The 26,563-nt window shown below is 47.1% G+C and overlaps 1 protein-coding gene across 1 annotated transcript; it reads left to right on the top strand.

Annotated features, from left to right (window-relative positions):
- The first annotated feature begins 313 nt into the window (after positions 1-313).
- Positions 314-26,252, top strand: LOC139661396 (large neutral amino acids transporter small subunit 4-like). Its single transcript, XM_071539825.1, has 14 exons — positions 314-442; positions 3,439-3,659; positions 10,253-10,463; positions 10,598-10,653; positions 10,775-10,851; positions 18,686-18,778; positions 18,953-19,086; positions 19,589-19,800; positions 23,082-23,225; positions 23,937-24,063; positions 24,273-24,405; positions 24,894-24,967; positions 25,225-25,348; positions 25,666-26,252. The coding sequence occupies exons 2-14, from the start codon at positions 3,500-3,502 to the stop codon at positions 25,825-25,827; spliced, it is 1,707 nt and encodes a 568-aa protein (XP_071395926.1). The 5' UTR covers positions 314-442; positions 3,439-3,499; the 3' UTR covers positions 25,828-26,252.
- Positions 26,253-26,563: the final 311 nt, after the last annotated feature.

Below are 26,563 nucleotides of genomic sequence, written 5' to 3'. Positions count from 1 at the left end.
TGTCATTAAATTATTATTACTGTTGTTATTGTTGTAATTTAAAAGTACTATTTACAATTTCTTCTAGAGTTCATTAAATAGGCTTATCAGTCGTGTTCCAGCTCCCTTCCTCGTTTGTGTCCAAACATTACCCGACTGTTTTCCCAACAATTTATCAGTATTGGGAAATAATAACTGTATTATTGCCGCTCGCCGATTGGCTCGGGCCGGTCTCTAGCTCAGCCACGGGCCAATGGGAGGGCGGGCTTGTTTGTGCACCGTTCCTGCGCTGGTATAAAGCATGCGGCGATAAGAGATGAGGGGAGAAATACTGATTCAAAGACACCTTAAAGCCCAACCTGCACGTGAACCTCCGCCGCCGGTGTCTTCGCTGCTCGTCGGGGAACGGCAGATCTGACCGAGGGAAGGAGCCGCTCCATCGTCCCTGACTCCGCACGCTCAGGTATGCCGCTCACACCGAGGATGCTCCATCACTGTAGCTGCTCCACCGGAGGCGAGGCTGACTCATACTCTGGCGTGCTTCATATGACAAATCATCATGTACCATAGGCATTGTTTTCTACACCGAGGTGTTTTCGTGTCCAATTCGTTCATTTGAGCCTTTCAGTCTCAGCAATTCTCCTTTGTGATAGGATAGAGGAAACGCAAAACCCGCAACAGCCTCCATGCATTTGACATCAACTTTAGGTCTCAGCACTGTTTACCATTTGAAATCTCTGACTAGAAATAGAGCGTTTTCAGTCTCATTTCTTGTAACTTTCACAACACAGTGCTGTAATTAGATTAGATCAGACGTGATTCACAGTTATGGCTTGATACAGTTTGTTGTCTTTCGTTGTCAAGTTTAGACTGGTCATTCCTACTTGTCCTCCTTTATTTTATTGGGCTGTGTCGACAGTCGAGCGTGTATTCAACGCTGCATGAAAGTTGTGAAATCATATATTGAGTAGAAAACGCTGGATTTGATCAAAACAGTGGCGAGGCATCAAAGGAACAATGGAGGCTGCTGTATCTGGAGCTTTTTACCGCCTGTTGTCTGCTAGTTTACTGTCTTTGTTTCAGCAGCCAGTGATGTTGCTTATTCCTGTGTCCTGTTGTTGATACTGAACAGCTGAGCGCTACTTGCGGGGGGAGAGATAGCTGCGTCAAGTCACACAGAAATAACCAGAGTAGGACCGGAAAACGGGAGGTTTTGCCTTCAAAATAAAAGCATGATTTTTTGTCATTTTGGGAAAGTAAAGAATAGGAATTGGGATGTACAAAAGAACATTCAGACTAAATTGAGTTAAAATCCTCAGTAGAATCATTACATGAAATAGGCTACAGAGGGAAACTATATATGGCATCTTGCACATGCCTAGGCACATAAAAAAATAGCCTTATTGTCATGTATAGCCTATAAAATAGGCTACGCATTACTTTTTTTTTTTTAAATTAATTTGATATATATTCTTCATGACAAATATATTTTGTTTTCTCCAGGGGCATCAACACCTACACCCTAAATTATTGCAAAGTGCCTGTGTCTAATAGGCCTATCATTCAACACTAAAACTTCCTAACACAGAAGTATAAATAGATTAATTTTGCAGGCATATGTGGGGCAATTATTATCTGGCCAGCATGATAAAACATTAGATGTAGGTCACTATGCTGTCAACTTTGAGTCGACATTGGTCCTGAATGTTCCTCTGATGTGATTTCTTTATTTAGATATGGCTTCTAAATAGAATTCTGTTTGTTTTTTTGCTTGCTCTTTGCTCTTCATTATAATGATAAAAACTACAAAGTCAAATGAAGACTTACTTAGGCCAAGGTTTAGGATGATCTTTATTAGTGCTTTGTCTTACTTAAAAAAAAAAATCTGTCTATTAGAGTTTTATTTTGAAAGGTATAACCGGATGTTGTGGTTCGTATTCTGTCTGGCTTGACGCTGCTGTGGGCAGAGAGAGGGCTGGAGGGAGGGGGAGGCGCATTGTGCGGATGATGATTTCAGTCCAGTTCAGACCAGTTCCAGCGCTGCTCTTCATTTACTGCAGAATACTCTGTTATTGTTCTTAGTGGCTTTCTCTGCAAATTAAGACAAAGACAAAGAGTAAAAGCATCATATGCGGCTTTATTCTCATTGACCTCAGTCGTAGAGGCGATAAGTGCCACCAACTTCACATTCAATCAAAACACTGGGTCAGAAACTCTAATGGAAATAGTCGAATATCAAAACATTTTAGGCTATTTCAACAGGCAATGAATAGTCTCGAACAACCCACTGGAATATATATATTAAATATATAGGCCAGTTGAATTATTTTTGGATTTGTTTAAGTCTCAAGTGAAGTTTATCTGTACAGTCCTTAATCACGGTTACAGTCTGGAAGGGCTTCACAACATTCCCATTATGAAGACAATAGATGAAAACCTCATTAATAGCTTACTTGTTTTTTAAAATATTTATTTCTGATATAGAGGAATTTGTCAAATGTAACACTATTTGTATTGATCTGTATCTTTTTATTGATTTGTATTGATCTATTTTTATTACATATTTATTTATTTTCTTTTTGATTACTATCTTATACATGTATTTATTTTGTGTTTTATTTTTATCCGCCCAGTAAACGGCTCCGTTATGTATACCGTGCTGTGAGAAACTGCTGTAGGTGTGTTGACAGTGTGAGACAGAGCGGATGTGGGCAGCAGAGCGCTGACAACAATAAGAAACGTTACACCGACAATCTCGCGCCGCACTGGTTCGAACCGGCTGGAACTCGCGCTGCGTTCATGTCCTATGGGAAAAACGGCTACAATGACCTAACGGTGGAAAAACAACCGCTTGCAGGCGTTCGCGCGTTTGAACTTGTTTGAAGCAGTCAAGATGACAAGACTGACGTGTTCTTGGTTGCTCCTCATCAGCGATAACAGTATTTTCTAGCGGTGTTTACCATCTGAAAAGTGAGCTGAAGGGCATTTTGTAGTCGCGAGGATGCACGTACCGTCTTTCCCACAGGGCTGAACGCAACATTAGCCTCACGTGCAGCTGCTCCAGGAGCTATGTCACTCCCAGCCAATGGGAGAAGCCCTGTGAAACCCGTCGGCCAATCAGATAGGTCAGGGGCGGGGGCTGTTTAATATTTACAGGCGGAGTTTGAGCTGCTGGAAAGGTCTCAGCTGTTTTCTGTTTTCTGCGAGATTCTTCCTCTGTAATCATCATCATCATCAATCAAGAACAAAGAAACGAGCCCAGAGATTTATTCAAAAAATTTTATTATGAAATCAGGCAGCTCTAAACATATTATCTACTATATCATTTATATGTGTGACTATATTTAGGTGAGTGTCAAAGCCTTATTACGTTCCAATCTATTCTACTCTCCCTCACACCTCTCCCATCTTTAATCCATTTTTGCACTTTCTTCCTTATTTTTTTTTTTTGTCCTGCAGGCTGACCCCAGCCACCCTTCTCTTCTCTTCATCCCTCCATCAGGCCCGGTCCAGTGCTGACATGGCTCCCACCCTGGCCACGGCCTTCTCCCGCCGCTGGTGGATGGCGGTGACGGCGGTCATCGAGAACCTGCTGTTCTCCGCCGTGCTGCTGGGCTGGGGCTCCCTGCTCATCATGCTCAAGTCCGAGGGCTTCTACTCCTACCTGTGCAGAGGGCCTGGTGAGTCAGCCGGACGTGGGTCATGATAATCCTGGGGGGAAATATTTTTTATTATTTGTTGTCAGATGAAAACCGGGTGAAATTTGAGGCTTCTATACACCGAAAACTGGAAACTGTTTGTATTTCGCTCTTAAATTTTGATTCATCACTGCCTGTGTGTGGAGAAGATTTCCCACCAGTGTCCATACCAACACCAGAGAATAATTTGGACAAATAAAGTGAATCCACATTGTCTTAGTTAGTGTGGATGGGACGCTCTTCTCTGTTGCAGCCCCACTTTGTGATTTAGACTGATAAGACAACTGGATTTCTACATAAAAATCTAGGACACAACTTTCCTAGGGGAGCTTCAAGGGGGAAAAAACTCATTTTCAGATTGGTGACCAAGCATTTAGGAATTATACAAGGAGTTTTGAACGGGTTTGTGAACAGCTACAGGCGTCTAGTGGAGGAAGAGAAGGAGCTGAGGGACATGGGTGAATTTGATGAGGCTGAATACAAGGCAGGTTGCAGCATTCTGGACTAGAGGGACCACAAGTACCATGCAGAGGAGTTGTGTATCTTGTGTAATAGCATTGCCTTCAGATGAAAGTGTCCTAATTACTCAACTCACCGCCAAAACCTCACTGTGGGTTTGCACTCTGTTACTGCTCCAAGCTCCCAGCAGTTACGACATTTTTCATCTGATAGCAATGTTATTGCATACAAAGCACTACTGCAGTTCCTCTGGATGGTGCCTTTTGGTTACTACTAGTACTACTATGTGTAAGTGCTTTATAGGAAAGCATAAAACAAGCATATTAAGTAATATAACCAGGAGATAAAAATAGGAAATACAGTCAAAAGCTCTTATGTTTGGCCTGGCTCAACCAGCACCACATCACCACTGAAGCTGAATACTCACACTCTCATATCCAATCTGCCACACAACCAGAATCAGAAAATGTGTGGGAAAATGTAAGCGGCCACAGCCACTGTTTTATCTACAGAGCCCAATACAACTCATAATTACTGCTAATGGGCCTATTTTACCTTTCACCTCCTCCTCATCGCCAGCTTCTCTCATTCATTTTACAAGCGCGGCCTCGTTCCGGGCGGCTCAGTGAAAGTTTGCATTGGGATGTGAGTGGGCCGTGTCTGACAACGCCCTGAGTGTCTCTCGCTGGAGCGGCTGAGAAACCAACACTCAGGGGTACGGAGCGCTGTGTGGGTGTGGTGGAGGCAAGGAGATTTAGGGACGTACACACACACACACACACACACACACACACACAATGGGCTTTTTAGAGGAAACGCTAGGGTGTCGCCTTCCATTTTCGCAGCCCAAAATTCCACAACGTGCACCGGTGTCAAATCGTTCCTTGTTTGTATTGCTAATGCGCTTCTTCCCTTAGCGAGGACAGTGGTCTTTGGGCGAAGCAGCTACCTGCACATACTGGCAAACACAGCGAACAGAGACGGAGGATTTATATTGATCCCACACTAGGGATTTCCTTGTGGAAAAACAAGTCAATTCGCCAATGACAGCGAGGCTGCTGAACAAGCGTCAGGTGAATCGGGTTGCTCGTGCACAACAAACCCAACAGATGGATGAGGATTAGGTTATTATGGGTCATTTTGTCCTATGATCAAAGGTGGTGCAGGGAGTCGCTGCACTCAGCCGGTCATTTCTTATTGGCTTGTGGTTTATTGTAGCAAAAAACGGAAAAAAAAACCCCCATCAAATGAGGACTTTCTTTTCACCTAACTGCTCTTTGGTAACCGTTATTTGGTCGTAATCATATTGTAGGTCAGATTAAACATAACACTGACAGACTGAGAGGTCAAATCATCGTCATCGTCCAGAGCCATGGGGTTTTATTCGTCCCCGCTGCCAGCCAGATCCACAGATCCATTGTGTGAATAGGGCCATTCATTCTCCATACTGGTAATCACACAGGCCGTTGTCTGTCTTTGTCTCTTTGATGTCTCTGTCTGTTTCCTTCTCTCTTTCTCTCCTCGTCTTTATCTCCCTCTCTGTAGCCCACAAAAGAACGCTGATGAAAGGCCGTGGGGTTAATTTGCGTATACAAGGCCTTTTAATGGCTTGATTGTTTTCAGGGTGCGTTCACTTACACTAGCTCTCATATGAGCCTATCTACAGTATTCATGAGGCTGTTCCATGTACTGTATGGTGCCACAGTCTGAAACGATACTCTAGCTCTGTATCGCCCTTTTAATCTGCCTGTAGCTGAATGAACACTGATAAAGTGTTTCATTGAAGGTGGCTTGTTTATCTGCTGGGATCAGGTCTTAATCTGGGTGTGGGAAATTAACCTCTATGGATTAGAGCTGGGATCTACCGCTGACTCAGCTCTCTCTCTCTCTGCAACGACTCGGCCCCGGCTCTCTGTTCCTCTCGTCCTCCCTCTCTCTGACCTGCTAAGTGCCGTTAAATCAGCAGTTTTTGTGTTGACACCTAGGGGTGAGGAGCCAGGGAGGTGGGCCATGCTGTGCGTGTGTGAGTGTTCTATGTATTTTAGGAGGTGAGGCCCCAGGACAAAAAACTGGGTTAAGACATTGACCTCCTTCTACTCTTCTTAGGAGCCTTGTATCCATCTGACCTAGACTCCTACAGTGCTGAGGTTTACACTTGCATATTAGGTTTATATGGCACCAGTGACAACTCACTCAAGTTGCTTCCAACTGGGCAATTGGGTCGTAACAGTAATGGGATACACCAGAGAAAAATTGAGTTTAAATAAAAATATAGCGAATGGGCAAAGGTGTCGAGAATATGTTAAGCAGAAATGAAAAGTGTGAATAAATGTGAACTGCAGCATTAGGAGGGTGTGAAACTGTGAACAACAGCTGTTAGAAACAGGCCATACGCTCATCTCAGCTGGCTAATGGCACACTGAGTCAAGAATAACATGGCATTCAGAGTTGGCCAGACTATGTTTCCCTACAGTGGTTATGCACATATTAGGATGGGAAAGTGTTGTTGTTTTTTTTTTTTATATAGACGTGGCAGACAAGCCCGCCCAAGTCTTCTATTTAGATTTCCTCAAAGGATTGGAGAAAGAAAGGCAAATAAGTGGGGGTGTCATGTTGCACGCACCCTGTTTTGCATTTGCTGTAGATTTATTTGCCCCCAAAGAATTAAACCTCCACCATCTCCACACTGTATGGATCTGGTGGAAAGAGCTGTTCCCCGTTCCTCAGGACAGAATCTTGTGTTCGTGAAACTCACCTGCACGCTAGATCTGTGTTTGTGGTTGCTTTGGTGGTGCGAAGTGTGTGTGTGTGTGTGTGTGTGTGACAGAGAGAGAGAGAGACCTACATTCCTTCCACCAGCTCAACAGTCTCTCTCACCTCCTTGGCTTTGCCTTTGTTTCATAACCCGTCAACGTGGGTCTGTCAGTGGGATTCATGGTTGACGTGTTGTTGTTTCTGCAAGATAAACTCACAGTGCCTTTTCTTACCTTTCTTATCGCTAGTTTACTCAACTACTAGAAAAGCCTGTTTGGGTTCAGTTTGATCAGAATGCACATCAGTCCCAAAGGAAACAAGAGAGTGGAAGAGAATAGAGTGAATAAAGTACTTTCTTTCCACCCTCTTCCCTTCCTCTTTAATGTGTGTGTGTGTGTGTCCATTCGTGTGTTTCAGATGCCCCCGAGGCTTTTAAATGTTTATAAGACCGTCCAGCCATCATTTGACCCCGTCACCTTTACACAGTAGTTAATGTGTCCTTTCCTAAGCAGCCACTAATCGCGAAAACCCTATTTATCTATCTGAGAGAGATCATCAAGTGCCTATTGGTTTTTTGCTATGGCACTTATCACAGACTTGGATTTGGTTTGTGTGCTGTATTCCTTTTAACATCCTCCCTTATGACTGTTCTTATCTGTGCATTGTTTTAATAGGCTACTAATCAGGTTCAATGCTGTGTCTTAGGCCTTTCAGTGCTATCCACAGGTGAATAAAGGAACAATTCTGAGACAGTGAAGCATTTTTCCTCACAACAGCGACGGCCGTTCTCACGGAGACAAAGCCGCTCATAGACTCTAACAATCATTAACATGCTAACAAACGACTTCGTAGGGGTGAGTCTGTTTGTCAGCGACTGTATCTATAGCGCAAATGTATAGGAGAGGAGGGAGAGGTGTGTCTGAAAGAGAGAAAAAAAAAAAGAATTCAGCGAGGATAGGCACACAAAGGCTAGTTTTTATAGTGCTGACATGCAGGAGAAACAAACGCTGAAGGAGAGACAGCATGGTGTGATTCATCAGCTGAACAGCTATTAAGGGTAGATTTGGGTCAGCCTATACCTGTGTTTGCCTGTACGCACGTGTGTGTGTGTCTGTGTGTGTGTGTGTGCTCAGGGCTCTTCCCTTATTGACTCAAGTTGCTTGGAGCCATTTGATTAGTCAGCAGGCCGGGCCTCCCAGGGCCAGATGCTGTTACCTCCTGTTAGTCCAACAGTCAGCACTTAATGCTCTAATACAGCACATATATCAGGAAGAACAGTTCAGCTCAGTATTGAGATAAGGCTTTGACCGGTGTGGGCTTTTGAAGGCCGATTTTTGGATTGAAGCTGCCCGATAGTTTAGATGTTTCTCCCAAATGTTTATTCTTGTTAGGATGGAAAAGCTTCTGAAACAGCATTTAGACCATGGGACACTAAAACTCAACATTGAAAGCCAGGATAATACTAGTACTATTACAACTACTACTACCTCAACTGCTACTACTACTATTACTACTGGTAGTAAGTAATAGTAAAAATATTCATGCACACTTGTTGAATTGGGATCAGTTCAGGTTAGGGTCTTCCCATAGACAACCAGTGTAGTACTGATCAATTCTACAATATGTAATCAATCAAACTGGGGTGATCATATCCATCATATCAGAGGTGGATGATATCTGATTTTTAATTAAAGGCCTATTCTGGGCCGATATACTGGTCTAACCCTCATAGAGAGCATCATATCTACATAATTCTGCCCTCCTGTTAAATCAAACTAGATATATTCCCGAAGCTGTTTCTCCTTGAAGCCCCCCCCCCCCCGAGCTCAAATGTCCCAACGTTCCTCACTGATTTTTTTATAACATCTCCATTAGCGTGTAAGCCACATCACCTTTCACCTACACACGTGCCAATCCGCTGCATCACTTTTAAAGGTCCACACTTTAAATATGACGTACTGTACTTAGCTTCCTCTAAAGCCTGCCTTTAACCCAGAAAACAACGTCCTCCTCCCTTTTTTTAACTTAAGCTGGCTCAGCAGCGGCAGAAATGAACATCGGCCACCGCTTTAAGTAGCGTAGCGGTGAATAGGTCCCAGCTTTTCAGGGCCGCTTTGTTCGTTAGACGGAGCGGAGACCGTTGTTGACAACTTGCCTCCAGCTCTCCAGTGAAGAAAACACTCCGATGACTAAGTTCTTTTGTACCTCCCTCCCTCCCTCCCTCCAGACACTTGTTTATGTGCGAGCTGCCAAGGCTGTCTCCATTGTTTTACCGGTCAAGGTGAACGAGGAGCGTGCGGTTCTTTATCTCCATCATCCTTCCCTCTGTGTGTCATTTTCTTTGCTCCCCCTCTCTCTTGAACAGCAACAGTGTTTTACAGGAGGCGCCGGGTCAAGGCGATACTTTATTAGAGCAGCGATAGACAGAAATAGACCGCACGATAACTCAGTGAGCTGTTTACCAGAGGTGTGTGTGTGTGTGTGTGTGCATACCGTTACCTAGACATGGAGTTCTGCTGCTTGTTTATCCCGTATTGCGTTGTTTTCCCCATAGTTTGTTTACTTGACCTTTAATGAGTCTCCTTGCCTTTCAATCAGCGGCTGAGTTCTCAGGGTGTGTGTGTGTGTGTGTGTGGGTGGGTGGGTGGTGGTGGGGGGGAAGTTGGGGTGCAAATATAGAAACTGTGTCACGGCTCGGATCCCAAAGCGGAGCATTAGAAACGGGTTCACTTGAAATACCAAGAAGGTGTTTATTTTAGATTGGATTGAAACTTCTAGAATTACGTAACGGAAGTAAACATTTCTCTTTCCTGGTTCTGTTTCGCAATCATAATTTATTGTCTAGAGCAGTGATTCTCAACCTTTTTCATACCAAAGGCCTCTAATTTAGTCCACATTAAGGCCACGGACCCCCATTTGATGAGATTTTGTCTCTCGGACCCAAATCTGACAATATCTTTTATTGCTAGATATGATTTTGTCCAGAATTCCACGACTATCTGTATTGTAGGTAGAGAGATAACAGAGAAACTATGATCAAAACAGTCATTCTTCTACATTCTTTAATTGTGTTAACTTCTTATAAATGAAATAATGGTGAAGTTTAACAATCAATTTGCTGGGGACCCCCTCAAGGACCCCTGGTGGTCCCTGGACCCCTCGTTGAGAACCACCGGTCTAGAGTACATAGAGATCCTTCTGTGGTGTCTAGAGTGTAATGGCCCTCCATAGGTACATTTAAAGACGCACTAAAAAACACACAGGTCTTATTAACCTAAATCACAAAGTGGTGCTTTAACCCTCTCCAGTCAACCATCCGACCGACGCAAACCCCCCCTAAATTCTTTCCATCTCTCCTCCAGAAAACAGCTCCAGCCTCAACCTCTCCAACGCGTCGGCCTCCGGCCCCGAGGAGGAGTACCTGGAGATGAACAGCTGGCCCATCTGCAAGGACCAAGACGAGATGCTGAACCTGGCCTTCACCGTGGGCTCCTTCCTGCTGTCGGCCATCACCCTGCCCCTGGGCATCGTCATGGACAAGTACGGGCCGCGCAAGCTGCGGCTGCTGGGCAGGTGAGAGAGACGGAGATGAGAGAGAGAGAGAGTCCTGTGAACTCTTCCATCCGTTCCAAATCCACATACAGCAGCTGTGTCACTGTCATTGCCTTCCCCCCCCCTTGTCTAAATCCAGTCCTTTGTGTTCCCAGTGCCTGCTTCGCCTTCTCCTGCCTCCTCATCGCCTACGGAGCCAGCGATCCCAAAAGTACGTATTCCTGCTCGCGTCGTGTCACATAGACATATCGCAGACAGTCTGTCAATCAACTGGGAAATACAGTAGCTGTCTCTCTCTCTGTCTGATCATCTCTTCTCCCCCCCCCCCCCAGATCTCTCCGTCCTGATCTTCGTCGCCTTGGCGCTGAACGGTTTCGGAGGCATGTGCATGACCTTCACCTCTCTGACGGTGAGTCGCAAAAGCTTTGCGGCGAGGCAGGGAAACGAGAGAGAGGAGGATAGTAGGAGGTGGAGGAGGAGCGGGAGAAAGAAGAAGAAGAAGAAGGATTGATTAGGGATTGATTGATAACGATGTCATGCCCCAAAAATGACTTAGTGTTCAATGTTTCCCACGGGATTGTGTTCTTGTCAGGGTGGAAAGTAAAACTAAAACTCTCCTTTGAAAGCCAGGATGGTACTGATATATCGGTCTGACCCTAGATGGGAGAGGAAGAGGAAGAGAAGAGGATGGGATGGGTAGATTAGGAAGGAGGGGGAGAAAGAGGAGAGAGGAGAGTGGATTAGAGCGAGGTGACGGGGATAGAATCGGGCATTGATGGAGAGAAAAATAAATGAGAGGGTCAGTGGACGGAGAGAGATTGGCAGAAAGACAGATGCAATAGCAGCGAGTATGCTGGAGAGAGGGACGGGGAGCATTTAGATAGAGGGAGGGAGGAGAGAGAGAGAGAGAGAGAGAGGAGGGATGGGGAGACAGGAGAGGAGGAGAGAGGGACGGAGCGGAGAAGGAAAGCCTCTTGCTCGGGATGATCTCATCACTAAGCGAAAGTGCTGCATCACAGGAGAGGCCACGTGAGAGAGAGAGGGGGAGAGAGAGACATAGAGAGAGAGTGAGAGAGAGAGAGAGAGAGAGATAGAGACTGCATTAGTAATCTATTATTCACTCTTGCTCTGCTGCTCTGGCTGGGAGCCAAAAAAAGACCCCATCTCATTACTAATTCATCCGCACAAGGACATATGCATCGCTAGTGTGTGTGAGCGTGTGTGTGTGTGTGTGTGTGTGTTGTTGACAGCGCTATATGGTTTCTCTGCATACCTGTTTCAGCCAGTGTATTCACCCCAACTAGTGGTACACACCAGAGACTGAATTTAACCATTTTCATGCTAAAAAAAAAAAAAAAAAAATTACAAGGATTCAGTGTTTTTCTCCAGAATTGTATTCTTGTCCCGGGTGGAACTGCATGTAGTCATGGGACACATTTCCTGGGATTATCAGTGCAGTGCTACACTACTGCGGCCTGAACAGTGTGTTAATTTATCACAAGACACTTAGAGAGGAGGAGAGATACTGTCACTGAGCGGACAAACAGGAAGCAGCCATGAGGGAATTGAGTGTGTGTGTGTGTGCGTTTGGGTGTGTTTCCCCACCCCCCGCTTTGCTGTTTCCTATTCTGGCTGCCCACTGGGACCCTGACTGAGAGACATATACACACACACACACACAGAAGTTGCTCAGCTGGTTTTACCGCCCCCCCCCCTCGCCCCATACACACACACACACACACACACACACACACACACTCCCTCCCAGTCTAGTCTCGGCCCCGTTGTTTTTGTCCTCTCCAGTTTCAGCTGCTCTTATCCAACAAGACCGAGCTTGAACTGACACAACCGTCAACTCTGGCTCACACACACACACACACACACACACACACGCACGCACACTGTGTCATGTGCGAGTGTGTCAACATGGTGTGTGTGTGTGTGTGTGTGCACAGGCGTGTGAGTGTTTTTGCATGCTCCTGTGTTGTTTTAGCTGTGCTGTGCCACTAGCCTCTCTACGGCGAACTGAGTTATAGCCCCCTGCAGGTCTCTACGACTGTTTGGTTTATACTGCTGCACTTCTTAGGAGTGTGTGTGTGTGTGTGTGTGTGTGTGTGTGTGTGTGTGAGAGAGAGAGCTCTTGTGTTGATGCTTTGCTCAGTCTCTTTCCTTTTCCTGCCCTTTCCTGGATCTCTAGGTCAGGGGTTGTTACTGAGGAAAGTGACTATTTTAAGATACTTGTTAACTCTCTCTCTCTCTCTCTTCCTCTCTCTCTCTTATTTGCGTGTGTTTCAATGTGGTGGGTCTTGGTCTCTTTGAGGCCTCCTCTCTTCTCCCTCCCTGCTCTCTCTCTCCTTTCATCCTACTTCTAATGGGCCCGAAGGGGACCGTTTGGCTTCTTGCCCTCTCTCTCTCTGTCTCTCTCTCTCTCTCTCTCTCTCTCTCTCCCCCAATGTTGTTGTTTTTTTCTTCTTTCTCTATCTGTCTTTGTTGCACTTCCTCGGTCTCTCCTGCGGATGCACACTCAGCACTCTGTTGTCCCGGCGATGGGAAACGGGGGGGGGGGGGAGAGAAAGTGAGGAGAAGGAGAGAGGGATGGAGGGAGGGGGGGAGCTACCTCTCCTCTCTTCTCCCCTCCCCTCCTCTCCTCTCCACGTTTCTCCTCTCCTCTCCTCTTTTAAACAGCTCCTTCATCGTCTCCGATTACCACTTTTAACCTTTCCCTGCCATTCCTGCTGGAATCCCTCCCTACCAACCCCCACGCCCCCCCCCCCCCCCCCTCCCCCTACACCCCACCCACTCACACCCACACACATACATACTGTATATACAAAGTCCCGCAGACAGCCCCTCCTCTTGTTCTCCTGCTCGGTTGCGGCACGTGTTGCGGCCCCTCTGCTTCCTGTTTGGCGGAGTGGGTTCGGTCTCGCAGTCTGACGCTCTAATCCACTTTATATATATATATATGTCTGCTTCACTGTAATGTGTATGTCCTCTGTTCTCAATCCCCCCTTTCCCCCCCCCCCTATCTGTGTCACCGGACCATCTGGAAACACCGTTATGGCCGACTGACTGATTGCATGTCAACAAAACGGCTGTCTATGTGGTTTTTCAGTATAGAAAATGTCAATATGGAGGTTATGTATGCAGATGTTGAAGCTAGGACTTTCTAGGAGGGACTGTTGCAGAAACAGGGAGCGATCGCTTGCTAGGTGAAGCGGTGGAAAATGCACGAAGCACACACAGCACTTGACTTCATTTTACTTGGCCAAGGGAAGGGAGAGAGAGAGAGAGAGAGAGAGAGAGAGAGAGAGAGAGAGAGAAAAGCATTGAGATCCGCCTATGGAATGAATAACGGCTATTTTTCAGCGCGCCAGTGATGTCAGAAAAAGGAGAAAAAAAAGCAGAGATGGCGGGGCGAGATGGAGGAAGTACAGTATACGCTCTGTTTACCCCACGTGAAAGGGAAAGGGGAAGGGAGATGGGGGGGGGGGGGGGTAAACGAGTGCCAAAGGTCAAGAGCCGTCGGTAATCCTAGATCTGCGCTGACCAGACTGGGTCAGAGAGAGAGAGAGAGAGAGAGAGAGAGAGAGAGAGAGAGAGCAGCGGCCGCTGGTATCAGCCTCACGTGCATGTGTCCTGTTTTTTTTTTTTTTTGTTTTTTTTACGGGAGCAGTCGGGTTGTTTCGATCCGACAGTCACGTTCAGGGTGTTCTGTCCAGCTGGAACGACTGGAAATCCCTCCAAGAGCGAGTGTTAGGAGAGAGAGAGAGAGAGAGAGGGGTCTAAAATGCTGTTTCAGAGGCTTTCACTCATTTTTTGGCGTGAGAATCACTTGGCTTCAATCCAAAATATATAGCATCAGCCTTAAGAAGTCTGTATCGGTTGAGCGTGGGATGAGGGAGATGGAGGTATGCGGCCTGGTGTTCGTCAGCTGCCGTTTGCTAAGCTCGCGGCCCAGCTGGCTGCTTTTTTTTTTTTTTTTTTTTTTCTCTTTATGACGGATGGAGTCCCGGACCGGTCGGAGCTGGTTCTCAATGGTCCAGCAGGCAGCTGACGTGTTTTCCACTTGCTGCAGCAAACCCTCTTCCTCCTTTCGTTTCTCTGTTCTTTCCTCCCCGACAGCTCAGTCCGGCTTCCTCTTTCCTCCTGTCGGTGGGTTCAGGGTGTTTTCTCGCTCCTCTTTCTCACCTCGCAAGTGTCAAAAAGTACAGGATGTCCAAAAAAAGTCTCGGATCAAAGCGTTAACAACTTAACCTGACCCCCTGTGGAATATAGTCACATTCATGTGTCACCAACATGCCAAGCCCCCAATAAAGACATAAGGGGTAAAACAACAGCATCAAGACTGTGGGAAATATAACCTGAACCCTTGAGATATTCATGCATCATCAACAGAAGAAAGTACACTCATTACTCAGAATTTCTTTCACTCTCTTTCTGCTGCTTACTAACGTGCAGCTTCCTGATTCTCATCCTCTCGGCTCGTTCTCTCTCCATTCGTCTCTTTTTCCTATAGGCCCAGTTTGACATCACTTACTTGTTTTACAGTAGTAATCGGTGATGTAGTGGTGAATATAAAGGAGGCAAAGCAAACAACCACCAAACAAGGCAAACAACCACCAATATAAACACAATTTTCAGAAAAACTTCATGCTTTTTCCCTTAAAGACCCCATCCTCATATAACTCAGTTTGATGGTACTGATGCATACTATGAGTTGTCATACAGGTTTATGTGTCAGTACGCCCTTATGCTCCCATGCTGTCCCATGTTGATACCTTGTATGTTTCAACAACAGTTGCAGGTTGACCCTTAACCTTAAACAAAATGACATGCGTCTAGTCATTGGCTGAACAAAGTGATGTGGACTATAGACTGTGTAGGGCAGTTGCACCTATAGTAACTAAACAAACATCGCAGCTCATAGATCCTCATATAGATCCGGTCCGCCTCGCTTTGAAGCATCTTTTGTTTCATTTCGAGCTTTTAATCAGGCAAACGAAAAAATCCTCTACTTTTGCTATCAAGCGAACGCCGACGGCGGATGATCCCTTATCTGCGGGTGACCGCTCGGATCCCAAAATAGACTCGGTGTCCTTTCAGGAGCTGTCCAAACACTGGGCCCATCTGTGTGTACCCTGCCACCGTCTGCATGGATACACTGCGGCCGCACCGCTAACAAAGAGCTATTCAGGGAAGCAGCAACAACAGGTAGACAGTGGGCGGGCGCTTATTATTTTAAAGTGGCTTCTTAGCCTAGGCTGCTCTGTCTTTTCCCTGCTGCGTCTACAGTGGAGATGCCGGGGCTTACGTGTAGATTTTGATAGAAGAGTTGTAAGATAATAGAGATTCAGGAGAGGCCTGTAAAGTATCTTCAGATTAGTACAGCTCATGGGAGAGGAAATGCTGAGGCGTAGCTGTTTATTCAACTTAATTGAGATTTGCCCGGTAAAGGGAAACACGTCGGCCAGTTATTCACCGAGGCGAGGTGAAACGTTTTCCTTTTTTTTTGGTTTCTTTTCTGTTGGGACGCAGCGTTTAGTCGAGCCTCGGGGGGGGGGGGGAGCGGCACAGCGGTGCTTCTGATTAGGAGCTGCATAATCACATCGCCGACCCTGCAGGCTGAGCAGAGGAAACACACGGCCGATACATTCCTCCCATGATTACACAGTCGGCAAAACATATCGCCCCGAAACCCTCGATTACACTTTGCCAGGATTTGGAACAAAAAAACAAAAAACAGCTTGATTTCATAATGGACAACGCTGCATTTTTGGAATTATACAGTTGGTTTTGAATGGGTTTCATGGGCGTTAGAGGACATGATTTTTTAAAATTCAGATAAGAATTTCACCAAATTGGAGCTGGGAGTTTGTCATAGGTAAAAATCAGATATGATATAAGGTTAACAAGTTATAAGATTCACAGATGGCGGTGTATGCTTTGTACTTAACAACAATACAGTACCAGTGCAGCAACATCGATCGCACCAGTTATCCCCCCCGCTGTGTACAGTTGCCTGGTGTGTGTGTGTGTGTGTGTGTGTGTGTGTGTGTGTCAGAGCCTGAAGCTACAGCAGAGCCATTGTCCCCAGGTGTGAAGCAGTCCCACCCTTGTCAGCCCGTCTGCTTGACTGATGGCTTATCGACTCCCACTACAAACACACCGTTATCTGCTCCTCATCAAGCCTGACAGCTGAACCGCCCTCTTCAACACACACACACACACACTGCTGAACCCATTAATTTCCACTTCTTCTTTCATGACCAGCGGACGAACCGGTTTTTCACATGTATTTTTTTGGGGAAGCAACGGTCCCACTGACTCAGCCTCAGACGCGCTCTCCCGGAGAAACCCCCCCCCCCCTGTGTGACGTCAGCCTGTTTGTGACGAGGCGATGATCACAAGGCCTGGATGCGGTTCGTTCTGGTCTGGGCTTGCCCTACAGATGCCTTTTGGGTCTGGCGGCGCGCCCGCTCTCGTGATCTCGTGTGCTGTTGTTTCCTCTCCTCGCTCGTGCCCTTTACACTAATTACCGCCAATGGCAACTGAGCTCTCTTCCAAATGAACTTGTTGCCAGAGTAAACAAACAAGCCCCGGTGTATATTAGCGGGAAGGACTGCAGAGAGGTTAGGGGGACGCTCTCTCATCCACATCAGAACGAGCTGAGAGGCTTTATTCCGTATCTGGGCGATTAGACTTGAATCTAAATCCCAGGACACGCGCTATAAATAGGCCTCTTTCAACAGACTGGACACTGAAGCATGACTCAGTGGTGGGTGACGCGGGCGGCTAGAGGAAGCGAGCGGAGCTGACGGAGCATCGGTGTCGAAAGCGCAAAAAACCTGTCGACTCGGCATAGCTGCCGTGAGCCGGCCCCGCTTTGTCACAAACGGGGACGCATGCCGGTCTGCTGACGTCCGCTCCGGCTTAGACGGCTGCTTCTCTTCCTCTTCTTCTTTTCCCTCGTCTCGTCTCGTCTCTCCTCTCCTCTATTATGCCAACTGGGCCAGGGGGCGCTCGTCTCGCCAGCCAGCCACCCAGCCCGTCGGCGGCCCTCCCGCTGCGTCCGTGTCATAACTGGGTCCTTCCGGTCGAGCGCCGATTTTCGGGAGCTCACCTTTGGTCCAATTAAGCCATGGGGGGGGGGGGGTGACGTCTTGGGGTGAGAGGGTTCAGCCAGCAACCCTAACAAGCCACGCCGGCGCCCCCCCCCCCCCCGTGGAGAGCACAGCGGCGGGATGGGCAGATGATGAGAATGAGAGAAGGGCTTGGAGGGGAAGGGGGGGATTCTTAGGGGAGTTTTTGCTGCTTATGACCCATAATAAAGCTTCTATTGAGGAGAACTCACACCCCACGCCTCCTCCCCTCCGTCCTGTCCTCCGTCTGACTTTTTTTTTTTTTAAACTCCCTGCCCCCCACTCTTTCAGCAGAGAACCACTTCATTCAGTGCTGTTGACACACACCGCCCCCCCCCCCTGCCCCCCTCCATGCTAAAAACATACTGTATCGCACGGTGCTTTGCATGAAAGCGTCGCCCAGATGGCCTATATTATGTTATGCTGACATACACACGATGATTCACACTGATGCACTCCTTTACCTCTTCTTCTCTCTCTTTCTCTCTCTCTCTCTCTCTCCTTTTCGCTCTGTTTTCTACTTCCTGAAGAAGGCTGTTTACAGTTTTGAAGTTGCCTAGTTAAGAACAGCATGTGCTCTCTCTCTCTCTCTCTTTCTCTCTCTCAGGGTTGAGTGTCGTTACGCAAGACGCTCTGGCTTTTCTCTCCGCTCCGCTTCGAATGGCGTAACAAAACAGAAACACCCTGCTGCAGCACATGCTGTACTTTCTGGCAACGGGCCTATCGATAACATATAGAGCAGCCAGGGAGAAAACGAATCCGCTGGTCAGATGTTTTTGGTGGGTTTTAGTTTGTAGAGGGAGTCTGGGAGGGAAAATCACAACAAATCAGTTTCTTCACTGACTTCCATAGTAAAACCAGAGAAGACCCTCTGTGTTTTCACGTGTAATTTTGGAAGGAGGTTGATTTATTTTTTCCCAGGCAAATCGTTTTTCATGGCACTGTAAATCACCTTCAGATGTTATGACGACCCGAGATCTAGACTGCTTGACGCATTTCCACTGAAATTTCAGACATGATGTGTTTTTGTGAACTCATTGAAAATGGAATAGAAGTGCATCATGTTGACATGTCTCACCTGACCCTCTGCTCTCTCCTCAGCTCCCCAACATGTTCGGAGACCTGAGGTCCACCTTCATCGCCCTGATGATCGGCTCTTACGCCTCCTCTGCCGTCACGTTCCCTGGCATCAAGGTAACTGATGTGCTTTCATTCCTCTCTTTGAAAAAGTATTCATCTTCATCCACCGGATCAGCTTTCCCTATCCAAAGCCCTGTACAAATATGGATTTAGGGAGACGTTAATAACCCAGCGGCCCCGGAGCAGCGTATTGATTTCTGTTGTTGTTTGGGTTCTGTCTGCCTGCAGGTGATCTACGACCTGGGTGCCACCTTCATCACCATCCTGCTGGTCTGGGCCGGCTGCGCCTGCCTCGTCTTCCTCAACTGCTTCTTCAACTGGCCTCTGGAGCCCTTCCCCGGCCCGGAGGACATGGACTACACGTAAGACACACACACACACTCCCTCAAGTCTTCTTTAGTCTGCAGCTATCCTTTTCAGCTCTAACGCTTTAACTAACCACAGGTTGAGTGCTGTAGCTGGAATCCTACTGAGCCTGCGTTCTCCACAGAGATCAGCGCATTCCTCCAACACACACACACACACACATATACTGCATATAGATACATGCACACACGCATGTTTGCATATACACACATGCACACACACACTCATACACGCTTAATCCCAGCATATTGCAGCGGAGGCCCCGAGGACAGGAAAGACCATGAAACCAGAAGATCAGCCGGCTTTGCTCTTATTCACCTGGATCTGATGTTTCCTCTCCTCTCTTCCTCTCTTTCTCCCTTTCCTCTCTGTCTCTGCTGACTCTTTCTCTCGCACCTCTCTTTTGATAAATGTGTTGAATTAACCGCCTTTCCCTTGTGTTGTCTCTCCTCCCTCCTCCATCCTTATCTCCCCTCCGTCCTTCTTTCAACCTCGCAGGGTGAAGATCAAGTTCAGCTGGCTGGGCTTCGACCACAAGATCACGGGGAAGCAGTTCTACCGGCAGGTGACCACCGTGGGGCGCCGCCTCAGCGTGGGCAACTCCATGAAGCAGCAGCACCAGCCGCCCAAGGACCTGGCCACGCAGGAGGCCAACAAGCTGTGCCTCTCCACCGTCGACCTGGAGGTGAAGTGCAAGTCTGCGGAGGAGAGTAAGTCTGGAACGCTCCTTTTGCCGTAATGATTCCATCCCCACAAATTGCCGGGTCCCTTTGCCAGCTCACAAGTATTTGAGAAGGCAGTTTGCCAGCGGAGCAGGCATTGTGAATGAACTTGCCAGGAGAGTCGCTCTGTATGCCAGCGTTGTGTCTGAAAGACAAAGGCCTTCCAGACCGCAGACCTTCCCACAGCCCTGGGGAGGAATAGTAATATTATCACTTTGTCTATTTCGCCCTGGGAGTAGTAGTCTGTTGCACGACTTGTTACACAGTATTTGTTGTCTGTTACATCCGACAAATATGGCGGTTATGTCCTCTCTTGTCTTCAGAAGTCTTCAGAAGCAGAAGGTCTGGCATGTCAAAACATATAAAAGCGTGCCTTTTTCGTATCGTGTTGTTAGGCTTTATCGTTTTTCCGCATCCGCTAATAAACCAAGGGGATCCAACCATTTTTAGGACACATAGCATTCTCACAGCACCTCAAGGTGGCTTCATGTTGATGTGGCTTAATGTCAGCCAACTAATGTTTTGGTCGCTGCTGCCAGCTACTCTGTTGGAAGTCGTCATCCAGTATGTTTACATGCACACTAAGAATTCAGTCTTGAAAGTCATGTAAAGGTCTGATTATCTTAATTGGAGTAAAGTTAAAAACCAGAGTAAGCAGTTAACACACCTAGATTTCTCCTCAGTCTTTCCGTTTATTGGGGCATGTAAACACCTTCGATTTCTTTTGTTTTTTCAAACTGCACATGTCAAAGGTCATCAGACACAGTAACCCAGATATTGTATTCACAAGTTGATTGCTGAGTACTGGTGTGCATGTGAACGTCCCGCACAGCTGGACGGTCACCGGGGTCAAACATCAAACCTCGAGAGGCGCAGTTAACTCTCCCTAACCCAGATCTGTACATAACAATTAGGCGCAAGCATCCGGCCACAGACCCATAGTAACCCCTCAACCCTTTTACCTCTGCCCTACATCCCCCGGTAAGCACCCCACCCCTCGAGGGTCAGGGACTCCCAGCGGGGGACCCGGTCGCTCCCCTCTGGGTCTCTTTGGTACCAAACGGACCGTGGAATCGGTTCGGACCACGTTTGCTGCAAAACGCCGCCCAGCGGGTGTGTGGCGCGCTGGCAGGCGGCTCTGGAGGAGCATTGTTATGGGTTGAAGGCCAAGCATCAGCCGGTCTGAGTGTGTGTGTGTGTGTGTGTTTGGTATGCGGCCGGGATGCCCATGGTTGGTTTAGTAACAGCTGGACATGTTCCATCTGTCAGGAGCTCTCAAGAGGCCCATATTACGTGCACAGACACACACACACACACACACACACACATATACCAACCCATTTCCCCTCTCATTTCTCTCTAATTTGACGGCTGTGAAGGTTGCAATGTATTTGCCTACTAGGCATTTTTTACTTTTCCTCCTGTCTCCTGAGATCTGAAGGGCCTGGTCTGAGTTTGAGCTCACATACCAACTAAACTGTCGCATTACAGTTGGAATTTGAAGACACATGAACACTAAATCATCTCAAATTACCACATCTGGTTAATTATATACAATGTAACACAGTTTGACTTATTACTGTACTGTACTGTTATTGCTGTAGTGTAAACCCCTGAGTGAATCTGCAGCCACTCAGCATCGCCACAGTTGCTAGTTTGGTATGTAAACTATATTGAGAACCAGCGCTGTCTATATAGAGATAGGCAGTTTTTTTCCTACTTGCTTTCTACTTGGTTGCTTAAATTATTCTTTGTCTAAAATAACCTTATTTTTTTTACTGTCTCAGATTCTTAAGGTCATTTTTTCGAGGTATTTTGCTTTTGAGCCAACGCACCTAAAGCAAACAGAAGTGCAGTATCAAACGTCTTTTTTCAAAAGTGTTTTCCATTCCAACATGAACATATCAAGATGGAAAGGCAGATAGCGAGAGGAAGTAAATATAGAAAATGTTGACACATGGATTGTCATTTTCTTAACTTTTCTTACAATAAAATCATCAGACAAACATCAGAAAATTACATTCAATTTAACATCATGTTCTTAGCCATACAGTTACACCATAAAGTATTCAACCCCCTAATGTTTTTTGCACATTGTGTTTATTATGCTGCTCATCATCATTCATCATGCACTCACAATGTGCTTATGATGCATTATAACGCCTTATGAGCACAGCTTCAGTATGGCGTTACCAAAAAAAAAGAAAAGAAATTCCTCTGATCAAGTCTTGCATACACAGACACCTGTCGTTCTGGATCATAAACCCCGCTCCATCTGTGCACTGACCATTAAAAGGTTTGTCCAGTGCTTACCACATGGGCAGTTGCGTCCATTTTTTCCATTTATATTCGCATGTTAGATTAATGATCAACCCTTTTCCTAGACCCCGGCTTTCTTTGAATCCCCTGCCCCCTGGCTCTTTTAATGCAGGTGAAGACGTGTTACCTTGGCGCCCGAAGGCCCTGGGAGTATTTAGACGACAGCCTCTTTCCCCCCAGTACACCCTGACAGTACCCTTTCCTTTTGTGGGGGAGGGGGGGGGGCAAGTCGGTGTAGTTTTCCATCATATGAATAGAGGTAGAGACAGAAAGAGGCTAAAAACACAGAGGCAGGTTTGGGCTTGTAGCCAACTGTACAGGAGCTGTTTTACCTGCAGACTGCGGAGGCTTGAAAGAGATGATGTAGGTTGTGTGTTGACATGCTGTATCACTTTGATTGACATAAACGATCTGGACTGAGTAATGCAGATTTCCCAAATACAATCCAGTACTGTGTCATTCTAATCAGGGTTTGGGGTTGGGTTTGTGAAAGCTGAAGCGGTATTGCAGCTGCCATTTTGTGCTGACTTTCAATATCTTTTTCACATTTCCATGCCAAAAAATTGCAATGATTCAGTGTTTTCCCCAGAATGTTATTCTTGTCAGGGAGGAGAAGCCTCTGAAACAGCTTTTAGACCATCATGGGACACTAAAACTCTCCACTGAAACCCAGGATAATGTGTTAGCAGCTCTTTAAGAGGCAGGCTGACCCACCTCACCTATTCAACAGTAGGGGGGAAAGTCTGGGATTCATTACTGCCTGTAAATGAAGAATTCATTTACAGAAACATTGAACGATTAAATGAAGGAACATTCAACAACACTGACAGGCTGATATCTGACATTTAACAAAAGGTCAATACCAGCAATCATATTTATTGATCTAACCCTTATTCTAATGACCGTTTTCCTCTCTCTCTCTCTCTCTCTCTCTGTCTTCTCCTCTGCAGCTCAGTCGTTCATGAAGAGCGTCTTCAGTCCCATCTTCATGCTGAGCCTCATCACCATGTGTGTGACCCAGCTCCGCCTCATCTTTTACATGGGAGCCATGAACACCATCCTGGAATCGCTCACCGAGGGAGACCTCAGCACAGGTGTGTGTGTGTGTGTGTGTGAGTGTGTGTATGTCGGTGTGTGTGGGTGTGAAGGCTTCGTGTGAAGTAGATTTGCCTAAACCCAGAAGCGAGTTTCTTTGAAATTTAACATCTGACCAGAGGCATTAACATTAACGGCTCTCACGCTGGAGTAATGATTTTCACTATATTGTGTTCTAAATGGATTCTCACATCTGTGCCTGTAAAACATAAGACTTTTTTTCCCGCCTTTGCTTTGCGATACCTGACGATCCCTCTTGACTCTCTCAGCTGCTTTCTGCCTTACCGCTCGTTGTTAACTTCCCCTTCCCGTCCGTCTCTCTCTCTCTCTCTCTCTTTCTCTCTCTCTTTTCCTGTCACGCTGGCTTCCTGCTGCTGTTGCAGTGGAGAGGATGGAAGTGGGTAAGAGACCTCAGGCCAAACTTACAGCCATCTACCCATCGGCACCCTTCAGCCTCTCTTTTAGCTCATGTGTTCGTAGTATCTTTCTTGTTGTGATGTAAAAACGTGTAAAACTACAGTAGCACCACCCAAACCGCTCTGCAACTCACCAGAAAACTCAGTTCTTGTCTGTCAGTGTCACTCTTGTGTTGGCTTCTCTGTGTGCCTCTGCTTCTAAACTATCCATACTCTTCATTAAATGTTCAAAGCCTTGCAGAATAGCGTAAAAAAACACAACAGTAACGCTCTGTCTGTCCGTCTGTCTCTCAGTGAGCGTCTACACGTCCATCTTCGGCGTGCTCCAGCTTTTATGTCTGGTCACTTCCCCCGTCATCGGCTACATCATGGACTGGAGGCTCAAAGACTGCGAGGACGAGAGCGAGAAGAAGGGCAAGAGGTGAGGGGGGAGCGCACGCACACACACACACACTCACACACACACACACACACAGCATAGATGAACAAAGGTGGAGGCTGGAAAGCAGAGCAAAAGAAGGGTATCTTGGTGGTGAAAAATGACGATTCCTGATTCCTGAATTTTGCTTTCAGAAACTACCTTATGGGATAAAGGAGTTGATTCTATTCTATTCTATTCTATTCTATTAGGGAGCCTGGTCAGCCCCGTCGCCCGGACAAACAGATTCAGAAGATCACCAACGCCACCAGAGCCTTCATCTTCACTAATCTCCTCCTGGTCGGCTTTGGCGTCAGCTGCATCGTCCCCAGCCTGCCCCTTCAGGTAAACACACACACACACACACACACACACACACACACACGCGCACGCACGCACGCGCGCACGGATGGGATGGGATGGCAGGGTAAAGATCAGGGCTCCTTTGAAGCTATTCGGGGAGGCACATTTCCCAGCATGTGTGCCAGGGTGGTTGAACCCCCATGTATCCTCAGATGGCGCGGTAGCACTGCAGAGAGGGGGAGAGAGAGAGAGAAAGAGAGAGAGAGAGAGACAGTGAGGGAGATGTACACGATGTTCAAGCGTGAACGGCTCACATGGCAATGCAGCTGATGGGATTTCTCAGTATTTCGGCGACACCTGGTGGACAGAACACTCACTGCATGTTATTTATCATCTCAGTTGTTGGCCCCCCCCGCCCCCAGTGTCAGCGTCTCATTTATCCAAGATTAAAAGCGGTGAAAAAAGGCACACCGTGTGAACTGAGCTGGTATTAATCTGAGAATTTATCGCTTTCCTCTCTTCCCCTTCAGATTCTGTCGTTCATCCTGCACACCATTGTCAGAGGCTTCATCCATTCTGCAGTCGGAGGGCTGTACGCTGCTGTGTAAGTGTCCCGGATGTGTGTGTGTGTATGTTTGTGAGTTAACGGCATAATACTATATAGTGCCATAATAATATTTAACATAGCAATATACCATTCAGTGGAATGCCAATGCCCTTGCTAGGAAGATTTGTGGCTCAGAAATAAAACATAATTCTGCACAGTCAGACTTGTATTTACAGTCAATGCAAAAAACCCGTAAAACTATCTGAAGTTATCACTGAAGAGAATAAGAGGCCGGTGTTGTTTGTCCCCCGCAGGTACCCGTCCTCTCAGTTCGGCAGCCTGACAGGCATGCAGTCTCTGATCAGCGCGCTGTTCGCCCTGCTCCAGCAGCCACTCTTCATGGCCATGGTCGGACCCCTGAACGGAGACCCCCTATGGGTAAGATGGCACCAATATCCCCCAATATCACTGCTGCCGCACGTCCTCCCTCACCCGCTTAGTTTAGTCCATCGGTGTATTTGACAGGCACAGCACAAATTTATGAATAAAGCCTCTGAAACAGCATTCAGACCATCATGGGACACTAAAACTCTCCATTGAAAGTTATACTAATGAAATTCCTTATGGTGGGTTAGCAGCTCCTTCAGGCAGAATGAGGACAGACTGGACAACATTGACCGTCCGATGTTGGGTTTTTGGTAAAAGGTGAATATCAGCGGACCGATATATTAGTCTGACCTTTACGTTATCTCCAGGTGAACGTGGGCCTGCTGGTGCTGAGCATGCTGGGATTCTGCCTGCCCCTCTACCTGCTGTGCCACAGCCGACACCTCACGCGCCTCCGGGACGAGCGCGACGAGGACCCCAAGATCTACGTCCAGATCAACAACGGCAGCAAGCCCGAGGCCTTCGTCTAGACCGGCGGGAGGAGCGGAAAGAGGATGAGCTATTTAAACGACGGGGGAGGAGGAGCTGTGCTGAAGAGAGAGAGAGAGAGAGAGAGAGAGAGAGAGGGGAGGGGAGGGGAGGGGAGAGTGGCGGAGGTCAATTGCATTCATTCACTCGTTCACTCACCCTGTCCTCCCCGACGCCGCAGCGCTGCTCTCAGTTCGTCTGCACTTGCACTCAGACGATTCTCTCTCTCTTACATTTCCCCCCATACACACACACACACACACACACACTATTATACTGTCAATCATATTGGGTCAAACATGACTGCATACCACTGTGACACAGTTTCACCCTCCCTGATACACTGACTATACACTGTGAGAAACCTGACACAACACACACACACCTGTCTGTTCAACACACGGTCGCTGCAGGATGGGAGGGGGGGGGGGGGGGTGGTGGCTGGGACTCACCAGTAAACTGACATTATTCTATACTACAAAACCCCCCCCCCCTCCTCCCCTAGACTGTATCTTTCAACTGAGGAGAAAAGAGGGAGAGATGGAGAGGCGAGAGGAAGAGGAGGGCAGAGTCTTCATCGCCCCACGACCGACTGACTCCTCCCCATCTCTTCTTCGCGTTTTTTTTTCCTCCGTGCCGTCGTCGTTTTATTTCACGCCGCTCGTGTTTGTCGGCGACGCCGAGCTGGCCGGCCTTTGCCAGTCCTCACGCTTCAAAACCATAGAAGAAGAAGAAGAA

The sequence above is a fragment of the Centroberyx affinis genome, unplaced genomic scaffold (genome assembly GCF_046629955.1).
Source record: "Centroberyx affinis isolate AG114_WGS23_722 - 3 ecotype Tasmania unplaced genomic scaffold, CSIRO-AGI_Caff_v1 ptg000207l_1, whole genome shotgun sequence".
Classification (NCBI taxonomy): domain Eukaryota; kingdom Metazoa; phylum Chordata; class Actinopteri; order Beryciformes; family Berycidae; genus Centroberyx; species Centroberyx affinis.
Note: the sequence above shows the minus strand (reverse complement) of the source record. Positions and strands in the feature narration are given on the sequence as shown.

What these genes read in the sequence shown, in the direction of transcription:
- LOC139661396 (XM_071539825.1), top strand. Translation starts at nt 3,500, where the DNA reads ATGGCTCCCACCCTGGCCACGGCCTTCTCCCGCCGCTGGTGGATGGCG. An exon ending in TGACCTTCACCTCTCTGACG is followed by an intron (nt 10,852 to 18,685) that starts GTGAGTCGCAAA and finishes CTCTCTCCTCAG; the next exon opens with CTCCCCAACATGTTCGGAGA. An exon ending in CCGGAGGACATGGACTACAC is followed by an intron (nt 19,087 to 19,588) that starts GTAAGACACACA and finishes TCAACCTCGCAG; the next exon opens with GGTGAAGATCAAGTTCAGCT.